General features: G+C 45.7%; 1 protein-coding gene across 10 annotated transcripts in view; it reads right to left on the minus strand.

Moving 5' to 3' along the window:
- The window catches only part of LOC149337784 (muscle calcium channel subunit alpha-1-like), a 615,266-nt gene that overhangs the window by 66,229 nt on the left and 527,016 nt on the right, over positions 1–22,021 (minus strand). For 9 of the 10 annotated variants that reach the window (XM_089553522.1, XM_089553521.1, XM_089553519.1 and 6 more), the window contains exons 30-34: positions 21,375–21,533; positions 17,192–17,302; positions 13,665–13,748; positions 3,854–3,976; positions 1,511–1,576 (exon numbers count right to left, since the gene is read on the minus strand). In XM_089553522.1, the coding sequence (XP_089409648.1) occupies positions 1,511–1,576; positions 3,854–3,976; positions 13,665–13,748; positions 17,192–17,302; positions 21,375–21,533 (543 nt within the window). The remainder of the gene's footprint in view (positions 1–1,510; positions 1,577–3,853; positions 3,977–13,664; positions 13,749–17,191; positions 17,303–21,374; positions 21,534–22,021) is intronic. The other variant, XM_089553520.1, reaches the window with a different exon arrangement.

Here is a 22,021-nt window from a genome sequence, read left to right on the forward strand (position 1 = left end):
GCTTTCGCCCACCGCTACTCCACCGATGGCAGAGCGGCAAGCCGCCACGGGACTGGCTGAAAGGTTGCATCTACCGTCAGCGGCGAGTTACAACAAAGGCTGGAGTTGGGACGTTTAATCCGATTCAAATTAAGGAAATCGGCCGCACAGGACAATAATTAGAAGTTTCTAAGAATGCTCGGACCGTGTAGATCGAGATCGGCGGTAAAAAGATGAGTTCAGATTCCTATTTAGTTTACCTTTAATGCATACCGCTTCACGAATATTGTGCAGCAATAATTTCTATAATGCGCTTTGTAGAACCTAAGTTGTAGAACCTAAGTAAGTCGTAATTTTGTAGTCAAAATTTGAATTCCAGCGTCTTCGTGCTTTCCTCTCTCCTCTCGTCGGTTTTTGCATGTTGAAAAGTCGGCGCTCTTCCGCCGGCCTCCATCTCCGGGGGCGGAGTCTCCTGACCCGCCGGAGCTGCTTATTGGTTTAGAAGTACTTTTTGTTGGGCTAGATGGTGCACGTTGTAAGAAAAGAACAGTAGCGCAACGAAGACGAACACAAGAGAGGACCACACAGGACTAGCGCTAGTCCTGTGTGGTCCTCTCTTGTGTTCGTCTAGGTTGCGCAACTGTTCTTTTCTTACAACTGCTTATTGGCCGCGGCCGTTGTAGCTGCCAGTCATATGAAATAATCTATCCAATAGCCACCGGTCAACTTGCATACGCAGGTGCAAGTGACGGAGTAGGGTGCGAGCATGAAAAAGTCGCCGGGAAGGCTCGCCAACTCTACAACGTGATTATGGGTTCTCAGCTGCGCGTAGAATGTACTATTTGGCTCAGGTTTTTACAACACAACGCAGCCATCGGTTTGGTTTGGTTTATGGGGTTTAACGTCCCAACGTGACTATGAGATACGCCGCAGTGAAGGGCTGCGGAAATTTCGGCCCCCTAGGGTTCTTTAACGTGCACTGACATCGCACAGCACACGGGCCCCGAGAATTTCGCCTCCATCGAAATTCGGCCGCCACGGCCGGGATCGAACCCGCGTCTTTCGGGTCAGCAGCCGAGTGCCGTAACCACATAGGCACCACGGCGGGTGCGGAGACATCCGGCGTGTTTACACGAGTGTGAGAGTGCGGCTTGAGTCGATTTTTCGAGAGAAAGAACGCATATTGAAAACGAAAGCTTCGATTCATCCTATACTATCTTCTTCAATGTTTTTCCACTTTTCTTCTAAAAGTGGACTTCAGTCGGCTTGTGCCGGATTCATGCAAACGTGGCTACAACGAGGAAATCCTCTCCGAGCTCCGATGCTGTACTAAATGTAACTGAAAGGCACGAACGATACCACCGAGGCTTGATTCTAGGAATTGCTTGCAGGAACAGCACAGAATAGATACGAGGACGACATAAGCTCCCGTCTTTCTTGCGCTGTTTCATCTATTACGAGCTACAAACAGCCCGAACATTCATTTCACCATCTCACCAGAAAGCATGAAACAGTAAAACCCTCCGCTTACCTGCATTCCAATAACTGCATAGATGAAGAACAGCATCACAATGAGAAGGGCGACGTAGGGAAGGGCCTGCACAGAAGAAGATTCATTCTAAGGTTCGAAGGAAGCCCGTCTGGGGACAGAAAATGGCAGCGCTTAAAAATAAATGTTAGCTCGCCAAGAGGAACAGAATGAGGAGACCAACTCTGGAATACGCAAGCATAATTTGGGATCCTAATCAGCAATATCTTGTAGAAAAGTTTGAACGTGTTCGATGATTGGCAGTAAGGTTTATATTTTCGTCTTACCAAAGAACGCAGACCGTATCAGAACTTCTTTTGCGAGCACAGTTACCAACATTGGCTATTCGCAGAAAAATTACTAGGCTGAAGTCTTTGTATGAGCTTTATCATAATATGTTCAATCTGGATTCCAGCTTGTACTTCCTACCACCCGGAACACTGTCATCGCGTACTAACCATCCCTTTGCAGTTATGTCATACATGCCGAGAGTTGATGTCTATAAGTTTTCATTTCTGCCTAAAACAATTATAGAATGGAATAACCATGACCAACACGTATTCAACAAAACTTGTTGACTTGAAACTTTTGTAAAAGAGCTGGAACTGTGTTGTGCTGAGTGATTATACCATTCCCACCCTGTAACAACCCGCAAGGGCTAACAGTATTTGGCAATAAAATAAATAAATAAGCAATGAGCCTCTTTCACAAGTGTACACGGTGTATGCGAGCCTTTCAGAGGCATCCACTCCTATGCCCCCTCCCGAACTCCACTGTAGGCACTGTACCCAGTGGACTGCATGCCGAGTCTATAGAGTGTCTATAGACTTCTCTCTAGAAAGTCTATAGACTGTCAATAGACAAAAGTCTATATGCAATACAAACGCCATAGACAGTCTATAGACAATCTATAGATTTATGGCCATACACTTTTCGTAGACTTTTGTCTAAATACAGTCTATAGAGTTTGAATAGACAAAAAGCAATATCTATAGGAAGTCAATAGAGTCAATAAGAAGTCTATAGACTGTCTATAGACCATTTTTGTGAGGGGATGGGCGGAAGTGACAGGTGACGACGCCAATTGCCACGCGCCGCCCCATTTGCATGACTCAAAGTTGATTGTGTCTGTGGTGCCCACGAGCGCATTTCAAACGTTTTTTATTGGGGGGGGAGCAGACTAATTTTCTTTCACTACTCACGGGTTGTCACACCATATGAAAACGTATGTGAAGAGGGCAGGAGTAACTACAGACAACAAAAGAGCGATGTGCTATTTAAGCGGTCCTCGTCGCTGCCATGTCACGTCTCGGACAAAAAGAACTGTGAGCGCTCATGGCGGAACCAACTCACTAACTGGCCGCTCGCCTTACACACAGACTTTGTGTACCAGAGCGTGTTTGAGGGCGATGCCATCTTGGTGCGCCGGCCCCTACTCGCCTGAGAGATATTTCAATGCACTGCTTTCTGTGTTCTCAGGTTTAAAAAAGGGCAACCACATCAAACCTACTCTGACGAAAACTAATGAAACATGTGTTACTGACCATGCAAATATATCCTGGCCTACTGAAGATTAATTATTCTAATTAGAGGGCATCGCGTTTTCTTTTTTTTTAAGCGTCTGCCCTATTGGCTAAAATGGGTACTGTATAGTATACACGATGTGCCCACCAACATGTGCGAAGCTCTGAAAGACGACGTGTACTACACAAAGATCAGACCACTGCAGAGACTACACACACAGTCCTTTGACCACTTAGCATATATTTAAATCCTTCTAATTGAGCACTAAAAAAAAAATTAGCTATTTTGCAATCGTGATTTTTGACGACAAATTTTCAGTGTAAAGGCAGCAGAACAAGTAGAGAAATGCCCACCTGAGTTTCTTGCTGTAAAGTCACTCGAGTATAATCCTCCGTAACTACAGAACTTCGGTAGAATGCGACGGCATTTTTTAAAGCTCGGCACAAGTTTGCTGACACATCCTGCACAACTGTTGTCATGCAGTTATTTTATAGGAAAGAACATTGATTTTATTTATGGGAGTTTAACGTCCCAAAGCGACTCAGGCTATGAGGGACGCCGTAGTGAAGGGCTCCGGAAATTTCGACCACCTGGGGTTCTTTAACGTGCACTGACATCGCACAGTACACGGGCCTCTAGAATTTCGCCTCCATAGAAATTCGACCGCCGTGGCCGGGATCGAACCCGTGTCTTTCGGGTCAGTAGCCAAACGCAGTAACCACTGAGCGACCGCGGTAGCTCAGTGGTTACAGCGTTCTGCTGCTGGCCCGAAAGACGCGGGTTCCTGGAGTTCACTGGTGGAGAAAAAAAAGGCAGCCGCACCTGGAAGGACTTGATGAAGGTCCAGAGCAAGGTTCGGATGCCTTCGCCTTTGCTGAGGAGCTTGACGAGGCGCATGACGCGGAACAGTCGGAAGAAGTTGATGCTGATGATGTTGGTTCCCGGCTGGGAGGAAGGGGCAATGGAACGCGGCGAAACACACGCAGCGGCGTTAGCCTCGGCACCGCGCCAAGAGAGACACGCTACGCGGAGCCATGAGCGCCGACTGCCCGCAGTGGTTGAAGTTTAACGGGCGGCTTAACAGTGTCACACCACCGCACCCAAGTTTTCGAAACAGCACCTAGGAATGTTCTCGAAGCCGTATCGAATATTGGTCGTCTCTTGTCAGGCATACTTGAAATGTCTCTACAGGTAGTCTTCAGAATACACACATAGGGAAAAAAAGCAGAGTGCAGGCAAATGGGGAAATGAAGATTTGTTTTGTATGCATGGTTACTGCTGACACATCCTGTAGTGATCTTCCTTAGCTAATGTAATGTTTGACTTTAATTTATGACAGCGTGGGTAGAGACAAGTACGCTACAATGCTTTACCATTCTCTTCTTCACGCATGCTGTGAAAAGAAAGTCTTTTTTCAGATTTATTCGCCAGCTTCCAGGAAAGTATAAAAGTGCACTGTAAGTATCTTGTGTTTTGTTGCTGCATCCCCATTATGATGGAGCACCTGCAATCAGGGAAGCATCAGGAACTCGGTTAGGTTAGGTTAGGTCACGTCAGGTCAGGTTACGTTAGGTTAGCTCAGGTTAGGTTAGGTTAGGTTATCTCAGACCAGCAACGCAGGCTGGCCCGGTGTACTCCTTGTACAGACGCGCGTGTTCCCGCTGGCTTCCCTGCGTGCCGTTGATTAGCAGAGGTCGCGCTATTAGTGAGCCCGCAAAGAGCGACGTTCAGACCGAATGAATTTGAGGCGCAGTGATGAAGGCCCGGCGGTGCGACACGGGTTAGATGCCCCGAGTACCCACTGTAGCTCGGCGCTCAGAGCTCTTCGTAGCACGTGGCCAGAGGCCTTTCGTTGGCACGGTCACAACCGGTGGCGCGACGAGGTCGCTTCACGGCGTAGCACGAGACGGCCAAGTCTCTTTGGCAAGCCTTCCTGCCTTACAAAAATTTCTTTACAGCAATCTACACACTGTTCATAGACTTTTGTCAATAAATACTGTATACTTCTATTGACAAACCCTACAGACGAGATATCGGCAATACGAATCGTATATACAGTTTATAGAAAATCTATTGGTTTATGGCCACACACTGCGACTAGACATTTTTTTTTTTGTTCTAGAAGGATTCTAGACCCCTTTAATAAGGGAGCTATGCAGCTCAGCGCGCTGATGAAGGCTCGTTAACCATTGCTGTAGCAACAGCAGCAACTCTGCACTGCGTAGTGAAGGGCTGCATACTATCCCATCCTCGTATACATAGTATCAGTATTTTCGATCAGCAAGCGACCTCATCGAGCAACCATTTGGTTGTCACTGCACTCAAAAGAAAGCAAAAAAAGCATGCAAAGACTGACTCTTCATCCCTAGCTGTCATCCCGCCTGAAATAATACAGGAAGCAAATTATTCAGCTGCTCCAGCAAAACTGCTGCGCCATAACAACACTTACAAATATATTGTGCTTCCTGTATTACCTGAAGCGAGAAATTCGTGCAAAAAATATTTGTGCTGTGGCCTTAGGGTATTAGCGTTAATTCACGTAGCAACAAGCTGCGGAGCGATCACAGTTGGGAAATTATCCGCACGGCTTTCTCCATACTCTGAAATCGACAAAGGGAAAATTTAAGGCTCTTGCTTAATGCTGGACTCGAGTGTATGAGGCTCATATTGCAAAGCAGGTGGTTGCGAAACTCAAGTTAAAATTTTTCAAAATGATTGTCGGAATTAGTTATTTAGCTTTCGCGCTCATCAACTGAGCCAGTGGAGATTAGGCGCAAAATTGAAAACCCGCGTCAGGCTTTAAAGGTGGTTATCGTCTCATTGCTAACTAGGCTTCCAGAAATGCATGAAGATAGATAGACGCGCGGCTACTGCAAAAACGCTGCACATCCCGTAATTATTGAAGCCTCCCTCGGATCTTTGCAGCTCCAACTGATACGGGTGGCACTCTAACATAAGCCAACAAAATGTGGTAAGCCTGCAGAAAATGCTTATGCGTGCTACCACGGTGGTCTGAGCTGTTCTGAAGCACAAAGTAGCCATAAACATTACTCCCTAGCTCTTAAGAACTGGGGACTTAAAATTATAACTAATATCCAGATTATTTTATTTTTATTTTCAGCACTTTGACGTGTGCTTTCGACAAGAGACTGCTTCTGCAGCTTCGATTTTGTACATAAAGTATCGGACGAGTGCAAATCTAGAGAGTTACACGAAGCTGCAATTTTGCGCACCTGCCTCGGCTTCTGGAGATAGATCAACAGAAACGCCGTGCGATTACCGTCCCCGCGAACTGAGGCGCAGGGCTGGCTACAAGAGCGCGCAGCAGATGAACCCCAAGAAACGCACAGCCCGCAAAGCATACACACAAAGGCGGCGGCGGCAGCGCAAAGCGGTTTTAGCATGCTGCGGATGAAGAAGCGTGAAAGACCCGATGAGCCACACAAGCGTCGGTGACATTAACAATCAACAAATCCTTAAGTGCGTGAGTAGCTTTCACGACTAACGCTCAGAGGTTTGATAAGAAGGCTACCTGGTTAGCATTGGCGAAATATCGCCTCTCCACTCAGCGTCAATGTCAATCTTGTTTTTATAAATGTTAAAGAAATTTGCTTCCGGGCTGCCGTCCTGATTATGACGATGAAAGCTCAAAGTTAGGCGAACGCGTTTGGTAGTTTTCCTTCTATATAGCCGCGGTGTAGGTACACATTCAAAGCCTACTAGATCAACATAAAAAACGAAATATTTGCTTTGCCTAAAAGCGTTTGCCACTTACGCCTTACTACATAGCGTAAATTAAAACCACGCAGCATTATTGCAAATTAGAAGCAAATTAGGAATCCAGCCTTTGGTGCAATGCTTAAGCAGTTAAGCTCCACTCTCCTAGTCGGTATTACTCCTAAACACATTCTTACCCACGGGATTTAATTCATAAACTTGCAATCTGTCATAAGCTACGACCTGATACATAACCATTAGCCCCGCTTACCAGCTCTCGAATGGGACTCCTTAAATCCATGAAAACTTTTTAAAAATGTTTTGCTCTCAAATACGCTGGGGTAATTTATGCTGGAATTCTGATTCCGTTAGGATGTCTAGGTTCACGCACAATCTGCTCCTCTTTCAGAGGTCCAGAAAGTCAGATTATGCGTAGATTTAGTCCGTATTTAGGGCATCCCTCAACGTGCACTAGATTTTCATTACAGCGAGGTTACTTAGCACGCACTTGAGTGAGGTCATAAGCCGTCAAAGGTGAACTATACGGGTTTCTCAAAATTTTGAAGTTGAAAAACTTTTCCTGGTCTGTGCACCACTTCGCCGACATGATTCCCAAAGCTTTAACAACCAAAAAAGCAGTGGTGCATTTTAAATAAAAGTAACATCAAAAGTAACGATCCCTTCTGCTCTGAAATTAGCGCCCCAAAATTAATTATCTACATTTTTGAAATGTAGAAAGTAAGAGTGTTTCAACACTTTTCATCTTACCAGAGAAAGTTATTGAAGTGCTGAAATCTCATTGCAGTGTTTTCGTTACTCCCATGCCTGAGTACAGCGCCCAGAAGGAAGATTGTTTGGATGCAATCTTTTGACAAATGTTGCTCTTGTTGCAGTTACGTGAACGAAAGCGCTGTCATAAGGGTATGCTCTTGTATAAGATCCACACTATCTACTTATAACCACCTGCATTTTCAAAAAATTGGTTATACCCTCTTCGTGCCCATTTATTCTTACTTGGCTGTCCCTCTACCAGGCATAAACTCTGCAAACATCGCACTTTATCTGAAAAGGTGCGACAGAACTCCGATAAATGTGCTTTACCCTGACATAAGATCCCGTGGGCGTGAAAAGTTGGAGCAGCTCGCGCGCTGATCAGTCCAGGCCGGGAAGTTAATGTTACCCGAATCTCTTAGGGTCAACTGCAGCTCATGCGTTGTGCCCGCTACCTCCGCCGATAAGGTTCACTTGAGTCACTGCATGGTATCTCTATGGGGGCCAGAGTCCAACGTTTACTACCACTTTATGCACGCGCCTCTGTAAGCCGTATCCTCTCACTTGGCTCCAAAGCATCCATGCATTGCACATAAGCCAGCATGTCCGGACCGTTTAGAAGCGGACTACTTCCAGACTTCCCTTGCTACGGCTGCTGTCTTAATGCTTTACGAGTTTTTGTTGTTGTTCGAATGCACACGTTTGTTCATGACCTGTTTCCGCAACCAGGAGACGCAATTTTGCAACTTATTTTCTGTTATCGCTGAAGAGAAAGCGGTAGTGAACTTTGTAGCGTTCCCAACAGATGGCATCATTTATCCTTGCGGCGTGTATTTCGTTCATAACGAGATAGGACCTGGTGCAGATGGCGCACTACTAGCAAAAGTCTCGTTCAGTGAGCCAACATTTTTCAGCAAATAAGTTGAGTTTGACTGCAAAGATAAGCGAGCTGTAAGTGTGGACAGTTTTTGCTAAAGACTTGCTAACGCATTCGAGAGCAACATGGCGTCTACGTGGAACTCTGTTACCCATAGAATTTCTAACTATTACCTAGAGGGGAAGCTGGCGGCGCTGCACTTCGGGCACCATGGACGCTCAAAGCATCATGGGACGGTGAGCTACTTGTTGCGGAAAATTCGTATTTTTTCGAGAACACGGAGTGGCACTACTGAGATGTTTCATTCTGAAAACGATGTGCGTGTGTGCGCAGACGACTGTGGCGCGAACGAAGTGTGCTAAAGCCGTAGTAGTGAAAACGCAACGACACACGATGCCAATAAAAGGCTTCACTTTTCCGAAATGCCATTAAAAAATCTCTTGAAGTATCTAAGCAACAGCATTTTTTTAAACATAATTACTTTTAAAAATGCGCCTGTTAATTACTAAATATCAGTTTTTGTAGTGTTCATTACTTGGCCAATAGCAAAGCTAGCCGTCTCATACTTTGACCAAACTTTGCATTTACATGCTTTTCTTGTTTGTTGCAATCATTAGACAAGATATTGAATGTTAGGATATTCGTAGTTATCTATCAGCTTTATTTTTCTATTATTTTTTGGCCAAAAGTTGTAGTTCCGCAGTTGGTAGCTCACCGCCCCATGATGCTTTGAGCGCCCATGGTGGCTGAAGTGGTCTCGAGGGGCCTCCATGCAAACTCCCACAGACGGGTTGCTAGCTTTCCCTCTGGGTAATAGTAAGAAACTCTATGCTGTTACCGTGTGTGCGCAGGAAGCAAAAAGCTTGGCGGAGCGCGCAGTTAGGACCTTGAGCACTCGGTGAGGTGGGGGAATAGAACAAGGAGAACCTACTTGAGCACACGGTGTGGTTACACGTTGCACTCCACAACGGGGCCGTGCTACGTTAACACAGGTCTGGCGATGGTAAGAGACCCTATACTTAAGCACTCCATCTAGAAACCAGACTCGGCACAAAGAGATGAGGCACACAGCACGCGAGGTTCTACAAAGGCACTCTATAAGCAAGCAGTAAGGCTGTTTTCCTAAAGACAAAAGAAAATCAAAAGGTGCGTCTAACGAAGCGTGCACGCTAAGGTCGACCGAAGTCGGCCCTACAGGTGCAAACTAGGCGATTGCCAGCTCGTTTTCTAGCAGCTGTAGGGCACGAATTGCAAAAGACTTCTTTTGGGGGGCTGTGGCGAATGAATGGAAGCCACAGAGCACGACGCAGGTTTTGATGCTGAAGACAGATGTGGCTGCTATCGAAACTACGTTCAGCTTGATGCGAAAGCCAACGAAGGTATTTGTTGATTATTAAGTATGAGGCGCTGATGAGTCGGAAAGGCGCTTCTTCTCTTCTTTGGCCTCGCAAACTCAAAACAAAGGAAAACATAAACTTATCACAATTTCGCACTAACTTTTCTTCTGCTCAAAGTCATGTTAAATAGAGGCCAATGGCTGCTGAAAGCGCAGCCTCACTGGATGCAAGCAGAAAGGCTAAAGGCACGCGGTGGACTTTATGTCGCGAACTCCTCAGCAGTAAACGGACGCATGCATCGGTAACATTTCGAACGGTTATTGATGGAGCGCGGTCTTTGACATTTTAACGTCAGCCGATGCTAGGACACGGCCTAGCTGTACTGGAGAGATGGATATCACTAACGCGGCTAGCACTCCCAATGTTTTGCTCTTCTCAGCGGTGATACAAGGGCCGATCGTCTGCCTTACTTTGTCCACGACAATGCATTTTCAGCTCGGCAGCGAAATCGTGATATAGAGCGCGATTGGAGGCGACCAGAAGAAGCACTTGATGACATAGTAGTTCACCATCGACGGCACATCAATGGAGAATGTTAGCCACAGAGAATGCTTTCTAGTAGTGTGCCTGAACAAAAACTATGCCACTTTTGCCAGAGACCGACATTTAAACTCTTGATAAGCGCGTGCACTGCTTAAATATCAGAGGCGGCTGGCTTACGTGGCATCGAAATCCGCCATACTTTTATTTTTCGGCTCCAATTTGTGGCTGATTGGTCTGGGACAGTTGGCAGCTCATATTGGGATTTCAAAAGTAAAACAAAGTGCCTCATTTCAGGGCATTTTCTCGCAGAAAAAAAAGAGCCGTTTGTAGGCAATGCTTCAAATGTTCGATCGGCGCTGCGTTGGGCTCTTTCATGCGAAAGCCTGAGCGGTTTTCTTTTCCCCCTGTCGAAGGAAGCGCCGGCGAAGTTAACGGTAATGTACTAAAAGCAACGAATGAAACGCGAACAAGAAAACTGAGGTGGCAACACAAAAACACCAACATATTAGCTCCTGTATTGGAAATACAAGCACGGTTAAATAACACTTCTAAAGAAGAGTCTTCACGCCTTCGAAATTTAAATAGCAGGAGCTAGGATACAGCTTCCCCTGGCTAAGAGCTGCGCATTTTCCAGTGCGTGGTTCAATTGTCTTGTTCGCGTTTCATTTCTTGGTGATAGTACACTTAGCGGGACATTTATTTCAGGTAGCAATTTTTTCCGTGGTCCAGCCCAACGCAAAAAGTGGTCGTGCGGCATGCACACCATTATCGGGAGGAAACAGCCGATAGAACTGATAGCATTTCTGTTGGGAATGTTCCCGTCGGATGTACGTTTTCAGCGCACTCATCAGCCAGCCATCGGCAGTAGCGAGTGACCGTAAACTACCCGAATTTGTCGCAGCGCGAACGAAACGGAGACAACGAGAGACAACGATCATGACAGGACGGGCGCCGCTGTCGTGTTCGCTCTCTCTTTTTGTCCCCGCTTCGTTCGCGCTGCGGCAAATTCCTGTATGAAAACCAAGTGGTCCATACTTGAGTACTTCTACACTACCAGTTTTCGAAGCCGATATCGCCCCTATGGCATGGAAAGTCGACATCGATGCAGCGCCGCAAGAGCTTCGTGGTCAGTGCTGGTTGAACTTTTTATGCGAGAAATGCCAGACATTGGAAAGCTAGACTGCACAAGTTGCATATATCCAGGTTCACGCGTGTCTGCTTCCAATACACCAAATCTGAAAACACTTAAATTTGTTTGTTTAATTGCCGTAGTGTTGAACGCATTCATGGTTCAACCAATGCGTTCAATTCCTCGTTTTTGCCAGTTGCCATAGCGGAGTGGAATGTCCTTCCAGTGTTGTGAATGAAGTTAATTCCCAAAAATTTCAACAGATGTTGATTGATTTATTCAAATAAAAATTCCTGTTAAAGGCCCTTTTTCTTTCATTTCTTTTTCTTTTCTTTACCTACTTACTCGCTTGTTTTTCTTTTGAAGTGTTGACAACCGTATCTACATGTGTCTTAATTTTTGCTCCCAACTTTAATCTTTGTGACTTGTGATTGCTGTTCGTCCCCCCTCCCCCTTATCTAATGCCCTCTGGGGCCCTCAAGGGTGAATAAATGATGATGACTTAAATTTCCTCTCGCGATACCCTTCGACTCGGTCCGACGCTGCCGTCCTGCGTAGCAGCTGGACTTCATGGCCACGACCCAGGAACGGCTCCACTAAAAGTGCAGTGACCAGCTTCCTCGTTCAGTCAGCCTGCCTCACGCGAACGACACAGCGTAACCTCGTTGAGTTAATTAGCGGAATAAAACTGGTCCATCCTCTACAAATCGAGTCCCAAGTTCAAAATGGAAGGACTAGACTTGATGGTGACTAAGCGAGTCTAGGCTTACCTGACGTATTCGTTTAGCATCCCTTTGAAACAAGGACAGCGCCTTTCATATTGTGAGCTCTCGGAGCCTCCAAATGCAAGGTTTCCTTGTCGCGTTCATTTAGCATCAGCGGCAGCAGTTGGTCCTCTACTTTGAAAACGAGCCATGGTTTCTGCAAACCCCATAGAGCAACTTGCGGCACACACATGATGGTGCGCCACGCGACCAGAGGCAGACACAACCGCCCTCTCCGGGGTTGCACGATAAGACCTCCAGACGCTGAACACCGAGCGTAGCACGCTGCCCTCTAAGTGCCAAGCTATAAGCCGCAGCAGCCCTAGCTACGCACATAAGCAACAAAAGGCAGCATTTCTACTGCTCAGAAAGCGATATCTGAGCACAGAAACAATATTTCGAGGAACTAGTGCAACTCAGCGACGACCTTGCAAAATCAGAGCCATTTTTACTGTCTGGTTGGTAAACTCCGCAGGAGTGTTTTCCGCAGAAAAACTTTCCGTGCCTTTAATCTTTGACCTCGTTTCCGTCATTGGGGATTCGAGAAAACTTAACTCAAGGAAAAATGCAGCTCCATCCTGTAACTGTCTTCATTAAATTTAGCGCGCGTGTATGGCATTCTTAGATATTTTATGGCATCAGAAACTCGCCTGCTATGTACTGAAAAATAACGCGCGGTGGTCTGTACTCAGCGCTCGTCCCGCATCCGGAACAGCGGGAAAAAAGACGGTGTGAGCATGCCAGCGCTGTTGATTTCTATCTATATCTTGCTGCTTTCTAATGGCATAGAGCTATTCTCACTGAAAATGCAGAGTTTATATGGTAAAAAGTAAATAAATAACACGTAGGTGCCGTCATCACCCACCGCTTTCGCACTAATTGCGGTGACGTCATGACGGCCTTCTATACGGACGAATCCCTGATGCCGGATATGCGCTGCCATGTACTTCTAAAGGTGGTCGCGCATTCGTTTTCGCCTTTAGCGGCACGAGTTTGAACTTAGTGGCGGAAACACACTGCCCGATGCTCAATATCATTATTTTTTTAAAAAAAAGGGGGGGGGGGGGCAATAAGGGGTCATTGGCTAGTAAACAAACAATCCTGGAATCGACTCGTACAAAGAACAAAATTTGGAGGCAGCTGTCCCTTGAAAGGTAGGGAGAAGGCTGCCGAGAAGAACACTGCCCTACTTTCGCGAGCGCCCGCGAGGAGTCGGCGACATTGAAAGTGCCGCGGCTCGATCAGTGTCGGGGATTGTGACGATTGGTCGTTCTTTGGGAATTCCTGCCCTGCTGGCAATCGTGTCTGCGCTCTAAGAAATCCCGCTACTTGCAGTAGTTTTCCGGGCCAGTGGGACGAAGGCGGGTGGAACACACGCACACGTTGAGAGAGTGACAGAGAAAGAGAGAGAGACAGAGAGCGAATGATGTGCTGCTTAGCAACAGGGCCACACGGGGATTTCCTAGAGGGCAGATTGGAGCCGAAGATCGCTCACGTTTACTTCGGAGTAGAATATGTCGATGAAGCTGCCCAGCACGATGATGAAGTCGAACACGTTCCACGCGTCGCCGAAGTAGTTCTGCACAACAGCAGGGGAAGGGAGGGGACAAGCACACATGAGAACTGAGAACGCGTCACATTCAATTTCATTGCGTTAGCATTAGAACGCACACGGTGAAGAAAAAGTGGTTTGGTTTGGTTTATGGGGTTTAACGTCCCAAAGCAACTAAGGCTATGAGAGACGCCGTAGTGGAGGGCTCCGGAAATTTCGACCACCTGGGGTTCTTTAACGTGCACTGACATCGCACAGTACACGGGCCTCTAGAATTTCTCCTCCAAAGAAATTCAACCGCCGCGGCCGGTATCGAACCCGCGTCTTTCAGGTCAGCAGCCGAGCACCATAACCACTGAGCCACCGCGGCGGCGCGGTAAAGAAAAAGTGCCCGCGTCGTCCGTCGCCGCTGTGTTGTGTATGTGGTGCAAGCCACGTACCGCGGTTGGTACACCTGCCACCTACCATGGTTGTCAGGTGGCAAAGTGGCAGGCAGGTCTTTAACACAGAACCTTTAATGAGCGAAATAATACATGGGAAAGTATACAAGAAAATATCAAGAGACTACAAGGAGCAGAAGAGAACAAATTAAAATCGAGAAGACCTAATCCAAGCGCGTCATCACAGACCGATAATTAAGCGGCCCATGCTGACTTTTGCCACTTTAAATCTTAATATACAAAAAATGTCAAATCATGATGAGTGCCACAGCCTGGCTGGCTAGCACCAGGACCAAAAATTTCTGCGTACATCAACAATGCGGCTAATAGCAACATCGCATCGCCAAAAAAATCGCATTAAAAACACATGACGGGGATGAGTTAATGGAAGGTAAGACCTTTCCTTCTATAGTCGTATACGACTTAAGTCTGCAGTGAAGCTCCGCCAACATTCAGCCTCTGCGCACAGAATTCCTCCACGACAAAAAAGTAGTCCACTGCTTAAACGTTTCTTATTACCTAAACGAGAAGCTTGTCACAAGAAAAAGAATTATGAGCTCTATTATTTTGATATAGTCAAACATTAAAAAGCTGATTTCGTTTACAGTGGCAATTGGCTAGCGGAGTAATACAGGACGCCGCGGACCGCGGCCCAGTGTTAGCAACTGCTGTTTTTTTAAGTTGTATCCTACTATAACAGGAAAAAAAAAAAAGGCAAGCACATGGGAAAAAAATGGCTGAGGCTTAACTTAGTTAACCCTGGTCAGATGCGAAGAATATTGATGGCTAGGCTTCGTAATACATGGCTTTCCTTGGTTGAATACTTGGTCATTTTAATACAACCACTAGAAGCCTTCGTCGTGGGGGAAGACAACGGCATGGCTACAGCGGAACGCCGACTAACCCCGAGACGCGCGTTGGTTGTGCGCCTGGATTGCCACGGAAGCCGCGTCCGCCTGCCCGGTGGAGCGAGCGTTTCACCTACACCGAGTGTGAACGCGCGTTCGAAATGCGCGGTAATGCCGCTCGAGGACATTCCGGTGTCTGTGGGATGGCATCGTTCTCCCTCTCCCAGAGCGTGACGGCGATCTGTCGTGACGTCATGTGTCACGTGGTGTGACGTCACTGTACCACGTGGTCTGCACGGCGTGCAACCACAGCGAAGGGCTGTAGTGTACCTCCGTCTTCCTCTGTCGTGACGTCATGTGTCACGTGGTATGTCACGTGGTGTGACGTCACTGTACCACGTGGTGTGCACGGCGTGTAACCACGGCGAAGGGCTGTAGTGTACCCCTGTCTTCCTCTGTCGTGACGTCATGTGTCACGTGGTATGTCACGTGGTGTGACGTCACTGTACCACGTGGTGTACACGGCGTGTAACCACGGCGAAGGGCTGTAGTGTACCTCTAGTAATATGCTTCGCATAAAAAAGCCAATTGATGGGAGCGGCCCACTTCCGTCTCCTGGTTCTCGCGCCGGGTTTCAACCTGAAACCAGCCGCAGTTACACTCTCTGTTCAAAGTAAGCGAATGCCGGAGTCACTGCTTGTGCGTCGTTCCCTACATTTTCGCTCTTGCTCCCACGGACGCGTGCGACGAAAACAGCCGCACATCCTCGGGCCGCACTGAGCGAACACGGCGGTCAGAACTCCGCCTCGCCCTCGCCACACTCCAAAGTAGGAAGCAATTGAGTGCCCCACAAATGGAACAGAGAAATGGCTGCGCCTAAATTTCTAAATTAGGTGGATCGCTACGGTCTCTGTGGAGGTACGTATAGGAGTGCCGACTGAAGCCACATTCGGCACATATGTTAAAATAACGCTATGCTCGCTATACGATGTCGTCGTTGTCTGTACCACACGAAAACAGCGCAAACTACACAAAGGACGCAAGAACACATCACGAGCTAGTTGGTTTTCCATCACACGAAAACAGCGCAAACTACACGAAGTCCTTTGTGTAGTTTCCGCTGTTTTCGTGTCATGGAAAACCAACCAGCTCGTGATGTGTTCTTCAAGTTGTCTGTGCCGCTATTTTCGCATGTCAGAAGACACGAACGATTGAATCCCTACGCGTCACTCAGCTGAAACGCCACATGAATTTACCACAACTGATATTTGGTTGGATATCCTCCTGACAGGCTGCTATGGATATTTTGTACAGTTTTTCTGACAATGAAATCGCAGGCGGGGCAGCCGTGGGAGCATGTTTAGTTACTTGAAAAGCACTTTCTTCCCCAGAGATACCATTGTCAAAGTCTTATCGTTCCGCCCCTATTAAAGAGCTCTAAAGAAAGGGTGGAGCCAGTGTGAGCACATTTTACGCTGGTGGCCAAAAAAAAACGAGCTGATTCACGTGCAGTCCAGTAGGCGCTGAAGCACTAAGCACCGGACAACACTTGTAACAATGAAACCAAAACATTAGAGCGAAGAGCCGACTCTGCTTCGGAAATATCTCGGTTTACTCCGCATCTCCCAGAACACAGCCAAAAGAACGAAACGCTGTGCAATATCGTGCTTAGGAACCTGAATTATCATATCCTAAGGGTGAGAAGAAAATTCCAGCAACATTTTGCACTCTGTGTCTCAGACATGCCTATTGTAGTTAAGGGAATAATCTTTCTGCGCTTTTCAAAACAGTTATTTTCCTCGTCATCGATTCTCCACCTCTTACCATTCATCGCAATAAGAGTCCCAGGAGTAAACTGAAAGCACCTCTCGCCCTTGGTCTCACTTTGCATAGTTCATAAAAACAGCCTCCTCAGCAGCCACAGAGAGCTTGAAGCCAAAACTTCTGGGCTTTGCAGTAGTTTATCGGCTCGCTGAAACCCTTTACCGAATGACATCCTGCACCATCGTTTCCTGCTCACCTCTCGTATTGCAGCTCACGTTTCATTAAGGACACAGGTGTCGCTGTTTGCAAAAGACTGTGGGCATAAGCAAGGCGCAAACAGTCTTTGCCAACTTTACGATGTCGATGACGATGTAATATGATGGGGGCTTCCCCTAAACATTTGACTAACTTGGCTTACCTTGAACCTGAAGGCCACAATTTTCAGCACGAATTCGAGGGCAAAAACGGCGGTGAAAATCATGTTCATAACATCCAGGGCGTACGTGTAGGAATCGGGTTGGCCGTGGAACTGCGAGAAACAATGGAAACGTTCACTTCAAACATGTACCACAGTAATGAACGCAATTGTGCCACATTCTGACATAAATTCAGCTTCATTTCTGAACACACCGAGCAGGAGAGGCTTAGTCCGACGTCTTCCAGAAGATATCTCAATGCGTAACCGGGTGGAAATTTTTCACGGCTTCCGCGATTTTCCTTGATATGCATTCGACTTCGCTCAGGTGAATGCTAATGCTGAATATTTCTTCATTAATGGTATTTTAACTAATGTTTACTAAATGTAATGTGGCAGCTTATCAGACAGAGAAAAGGGCGCGATGCATGGCCCTTTGGATTGGCTTGGGGGAAACACATCCCGAGAAACTGACATGCGTCGCAAGACATGGCAACAACAAGATAAAAAAAAGTGAAGCTTAATTTGCGTAATTAAGCGAATTAAAAAAGGAGCCACCCGGACGTTAATCCGATTTAAATTAGAGAAATCGGCCGCACAGGGCAATAATTCGAAGCTTCTATGAATGCTCGGAAAGTGTAGATCGAGTTCCTGCGGCTAAAAGACGAGTTCAGATTCCTCTTCAATGCACCTGTTAGCGTTACACCTATTGTCTTTCTTTCCATAGCTCACTGCGGTGTCCTTAACTTAAGCTGAACCCTTTTCGTTGGCCACGTAGGTGAATACCAGTAAGATAGAGCTGTTATATACTTTTCTCTTGAGGGATATTGGTAAACCATTTCTAAAAATTTTCGAACGTACTTGCTCCTCCTCGTGGTAAATATACTGCCCTGCTGAAGCCTGACTAGTTTTCGGTGGCACCAGATCATCGTTCCCTGTTGTAGATACACGGAGAGAATTTTATTTATTATTATTGTTGTCATCATTGTCATTATTTTCATGACTTTGAAAGCTCTCGTGTTGCTATCTGTGTTTGGAGTGATCATGTGATGTGTCGCGTTTCGAACTTGGTGTTGGGAATTCTGTGAAATAGTCGGTGGTGTGAGCATTCGTCCTCTTCTTTTTTCTGCCGTGGTTACGCCGCCGTTCTCTTGCTAGAATTTCATTCCTCAGTAATGATCCGCTTATATTATCCTGAATTATTCCTCACGAAATTTTTTCTGTGCACCGCCGTCGTAAGGCATCATTGTGCCACTCAAGAAATGGTGCTGATCCACACTTGTTTTTTCTGGGGAATCCAATACAAATATTTAGTGACAAAGCAATCAGTGGAGTTTTACTTTCACATAGATTAGGAATTACCACAGAAAAGGGAAATTATGTTGTATTGCGGCAAAATATAAATGGAATATAAAAGAAATTTACATTTTCTTCTTTGGAAAGAAAACTAGAACGCTTTACATCACTTACGTTCCAAGGGCTATTTTTATAGCAGCACCTAAACCAGCCTACTCATTTCAAAAGGATACAAATTTCAAGAACAGTTGCACTCATTTAAGTATAAAGTTGTACCCGCTGTTTCAGGAAAGCCCGCCACTAAATTTTAAAAATAGGTTTTTTGAGTTATGAAGATGGCTTCTGCGTCAGAATCTTACCAATTTCGGCGGGCATCTGTAAACGGATTCATAAAGGTAACTAGTTAGCCAGTTAACTAATTTCCGATATTCAACTCTTTAGCTATCACAGTTAGGCAGCTGGTTACAATTAGAGATTTGTAGCCGGTCGGTCGTTAGTAATAGCCATATCAGAGTTTAGAATTTTGAAAACGCTATTTCTTTCGGCACTGGGGCCAATCATTTTTTTTCTTTTTTTTGCAGCGTGCCAAAATACTTGCACTTCTGAAAAAAGCGTGCAGGCAAAGACACCCCTCCAGTGCACGTAAATTGTCGAAATAGCCAAATTTTGACGAGCCACAGCGCCAAGGGTAACCATATTTTCAAAAGTCTGTAAATGTTATGTTTATTAATAATTACTGTTCCGTTTAGGTCACGCGAACAGTCCATGTTGCAACAACTCCGGCTGAGTAGATACAGCGGAGCATATTTTGTTAGGATGCACATCGTATGCTCAGGAGCCTGTACATTATGAACATCTTAAATGACCTTGAACATCTACACAAATTTCAGGTTCTGGTTTTTCTTTTCAAAGTCATCAATAAGTATATATGTGTTAATTTTGTTCCTTAAAATATAGTTACTAATAATAACGTCACGCGTTTTGCTTTGTCGAACAATTTACTGTTGCCAAAAGTACGGACTAATTATGGAAAGCAAACTACATCGTTCTTTGCCATCTCCACTTGGAATAATTTGCTCCCTTCACTTAAATCCCCAATGTCATTGTACAAATTCAAAAAAATGTTAAAACACCACTTGTTTGAATCCTTAGATGTTTAATAACGTTTTTGTGTTTGCAATCACTATGTAACATTCATTTGCTGTACAATTCTTTCCTTTCTGTCTCTTTTTGCCTTCCTTTTCTCTTTTTTTTACCTCGGATTATTGTGCATGCGCCGGTTTATGTATTCTGTTCATGCAGCCATAGGAGGCCCTATTTGCAGTCTCGACTTATGGGCCTCCTGATGTATATCCCCCATAACCATGTACTGTAAATACGACATAAACTTGATTTGATTTATGAAATCACTCAAGTGCCTCTAAGACTCTACTATGTATTAGGACATTTAGCCTGCCATAAGCAGCAGAAACGCTCTATAAGCTTTTTATTTGATTATTTAGAGGCCAATAGTCTTGTAGATAAACTCTAATGTCCCCGTTCAGCACCCAGTGGGCATTCCCTATGAAGTGAACTTTGCCATCCCATTTCCTAGACTTCTCTAATTTCATCTTTCTCTCCCCAAATTCCTTCCCTACGTGCAATAGCTGAATTGCACTGAATTTAAACAGCAGCTGAATTCCCTGTTTTTCAATCAAGGAGCTTCTCTATCTCTATATACAAGTCTCTAATTGCAACCAGCTGTTTAACTCTCGTAGTTAAAAATTTTTTATCAGAATATAGTTAAGTGACTATTTATTGATTTATTCAAAATACCTTACAGGGCCCAGAAGGGCATTGAGTAAGGGGCGCAAAAACAACAGATTAAGCACAATAGGAACAATTAGTTCAATACAACGCGCATTTATTTTGAAACGAATTCAAGCGCACAACCACACGCACACAAGAGATGAAAGACACAGGACAGGCGCTAAGACACACAAGATAGGAAAGACACAGGATAGCGCCTGTCCTGTGTCTTTCCTCTCTTGTGTGCGTGTGGTTGTGCGCTTGAATTCGTTTCAAGATAAGCTATGCACCATCCAGCCCAAACAGAAGTCTTGTTAAATTACAACGCGCAATACAAGGCAAAAAAGTAAAAACAATTATAAATATACAGGGAAAAACGTAACTACAAGCCATACATCACCACGAGCAAGAACAAAGTAAAATAGTAGCAAGAATGAATCGCATGTGCACAATACACATCTAAAGAAAAAGCTGTAGCCATAATAAAAATACGAATGATTGAAATTATACAAGAAACCACCACTTAATACATTACCAGCGAGAAGAAAAGAGAACTTACGAGAGAGAACAACCTGAAACAAGACACAATGTTGTTAAAGAAAATGTTTGTGCAGCTGGTTTTGAAATAATTCGTGGTTGCAGATAGATGCGATACAGTTGGGAAGATCATTCCAAAGAACAATGGCACGTGGAAGTGGAGATGAATTGAAGGCTAAAGTTCTTCCGTAAATGCGTTTAATGGTATACTGATTATGTAGGCGGCGTGAAATCCGTGAAAGTTTTTCGAGGGGCAAGGGAGATGGCCTGGTGCTGTGACGATATTTATGAAGTAAGCATAAAAGAGCGATGGAGCGAGGAATATCTAATGGTTTTGTTAACTAGATAAAATTACTCATTTTTTTCTTATGCCTGCCAACGCAGGAATTATTGTGCCCCAGAAGTTGCCTTCATACCTCAAAAGGTCTACCTTTAAGAATTAGCGGCGCTCTTCCCTGAAACACCTGATATATTACTCATTTCCTCCAAAAATTCGATCACATTAATAATTGCGCACACTCACACGTGCGCTACACTCCCTAAACAAAAGAGCGGCGAGGCTCACCTTCATGGCGAGGGTGAGGGTGTTGGTCATGATGAGCACGAAGAGGGCGTACTCGAAATACTGAGAGGTGACGAACCACCACATCTTGTACTGGAAACGGGCCTTGGGGATGTAGCGCCGCACGGGCTTCGCCTTCAGCGCAAACTCGATGCAGTTCCTCTGCAAGAGGGCGTCCACGTTAGACAGCCGCCTGGCAGCGTGGCCGCCGTCGCGTTGGCTCTTTCAGGCGCGCTCGTTACTTTGGTTCAGACTGATCAAATGGCGCTAAGAGGCACAGAAAGACGAAAACACAGACGGACGAACCGCGGTAGTCTGGCAATCTGGCTTCCCACTGTCGCCATTGCAAATGGAACCCTCATCATAATGGCCCAGCCATCCAAGGCCACGCCAAAACCAAACCAGAAGGAGGATGCAAGCCTCACCTGGATGACACCCCCATACGAGGTCACGGGAAAACAAAAAACTGAACGTGAAATCATTGAAGCCTTCAGAATCAGGGCTTGTGGAACAGAAAACTGCGTCAGCACACTGCCAATAGCTCTCGAAGATAACGAATTAGACTGGTTGAGGTCACTGGCCAGATTATAGACAGGAAGGTGAAGGCAGCTTTTCAGATGCAAATTGATTATCTCGTTCTTAGATCGTTT

Source organism: Amblyomma mixtum, chromosome 7 (genome assembly GCF_055824585.1).
Source record: "Amblyomma mixtum isolate Tamu chromosome 7, ASM5582458v1, whole genome shotgun sequence".
Lineage (NCBI taxonomy): Eukaryota > Metazoa > Arthropoda > Arachnida > Ixodida > Ixodidae > Amblyomma > Amblyomma mixtum.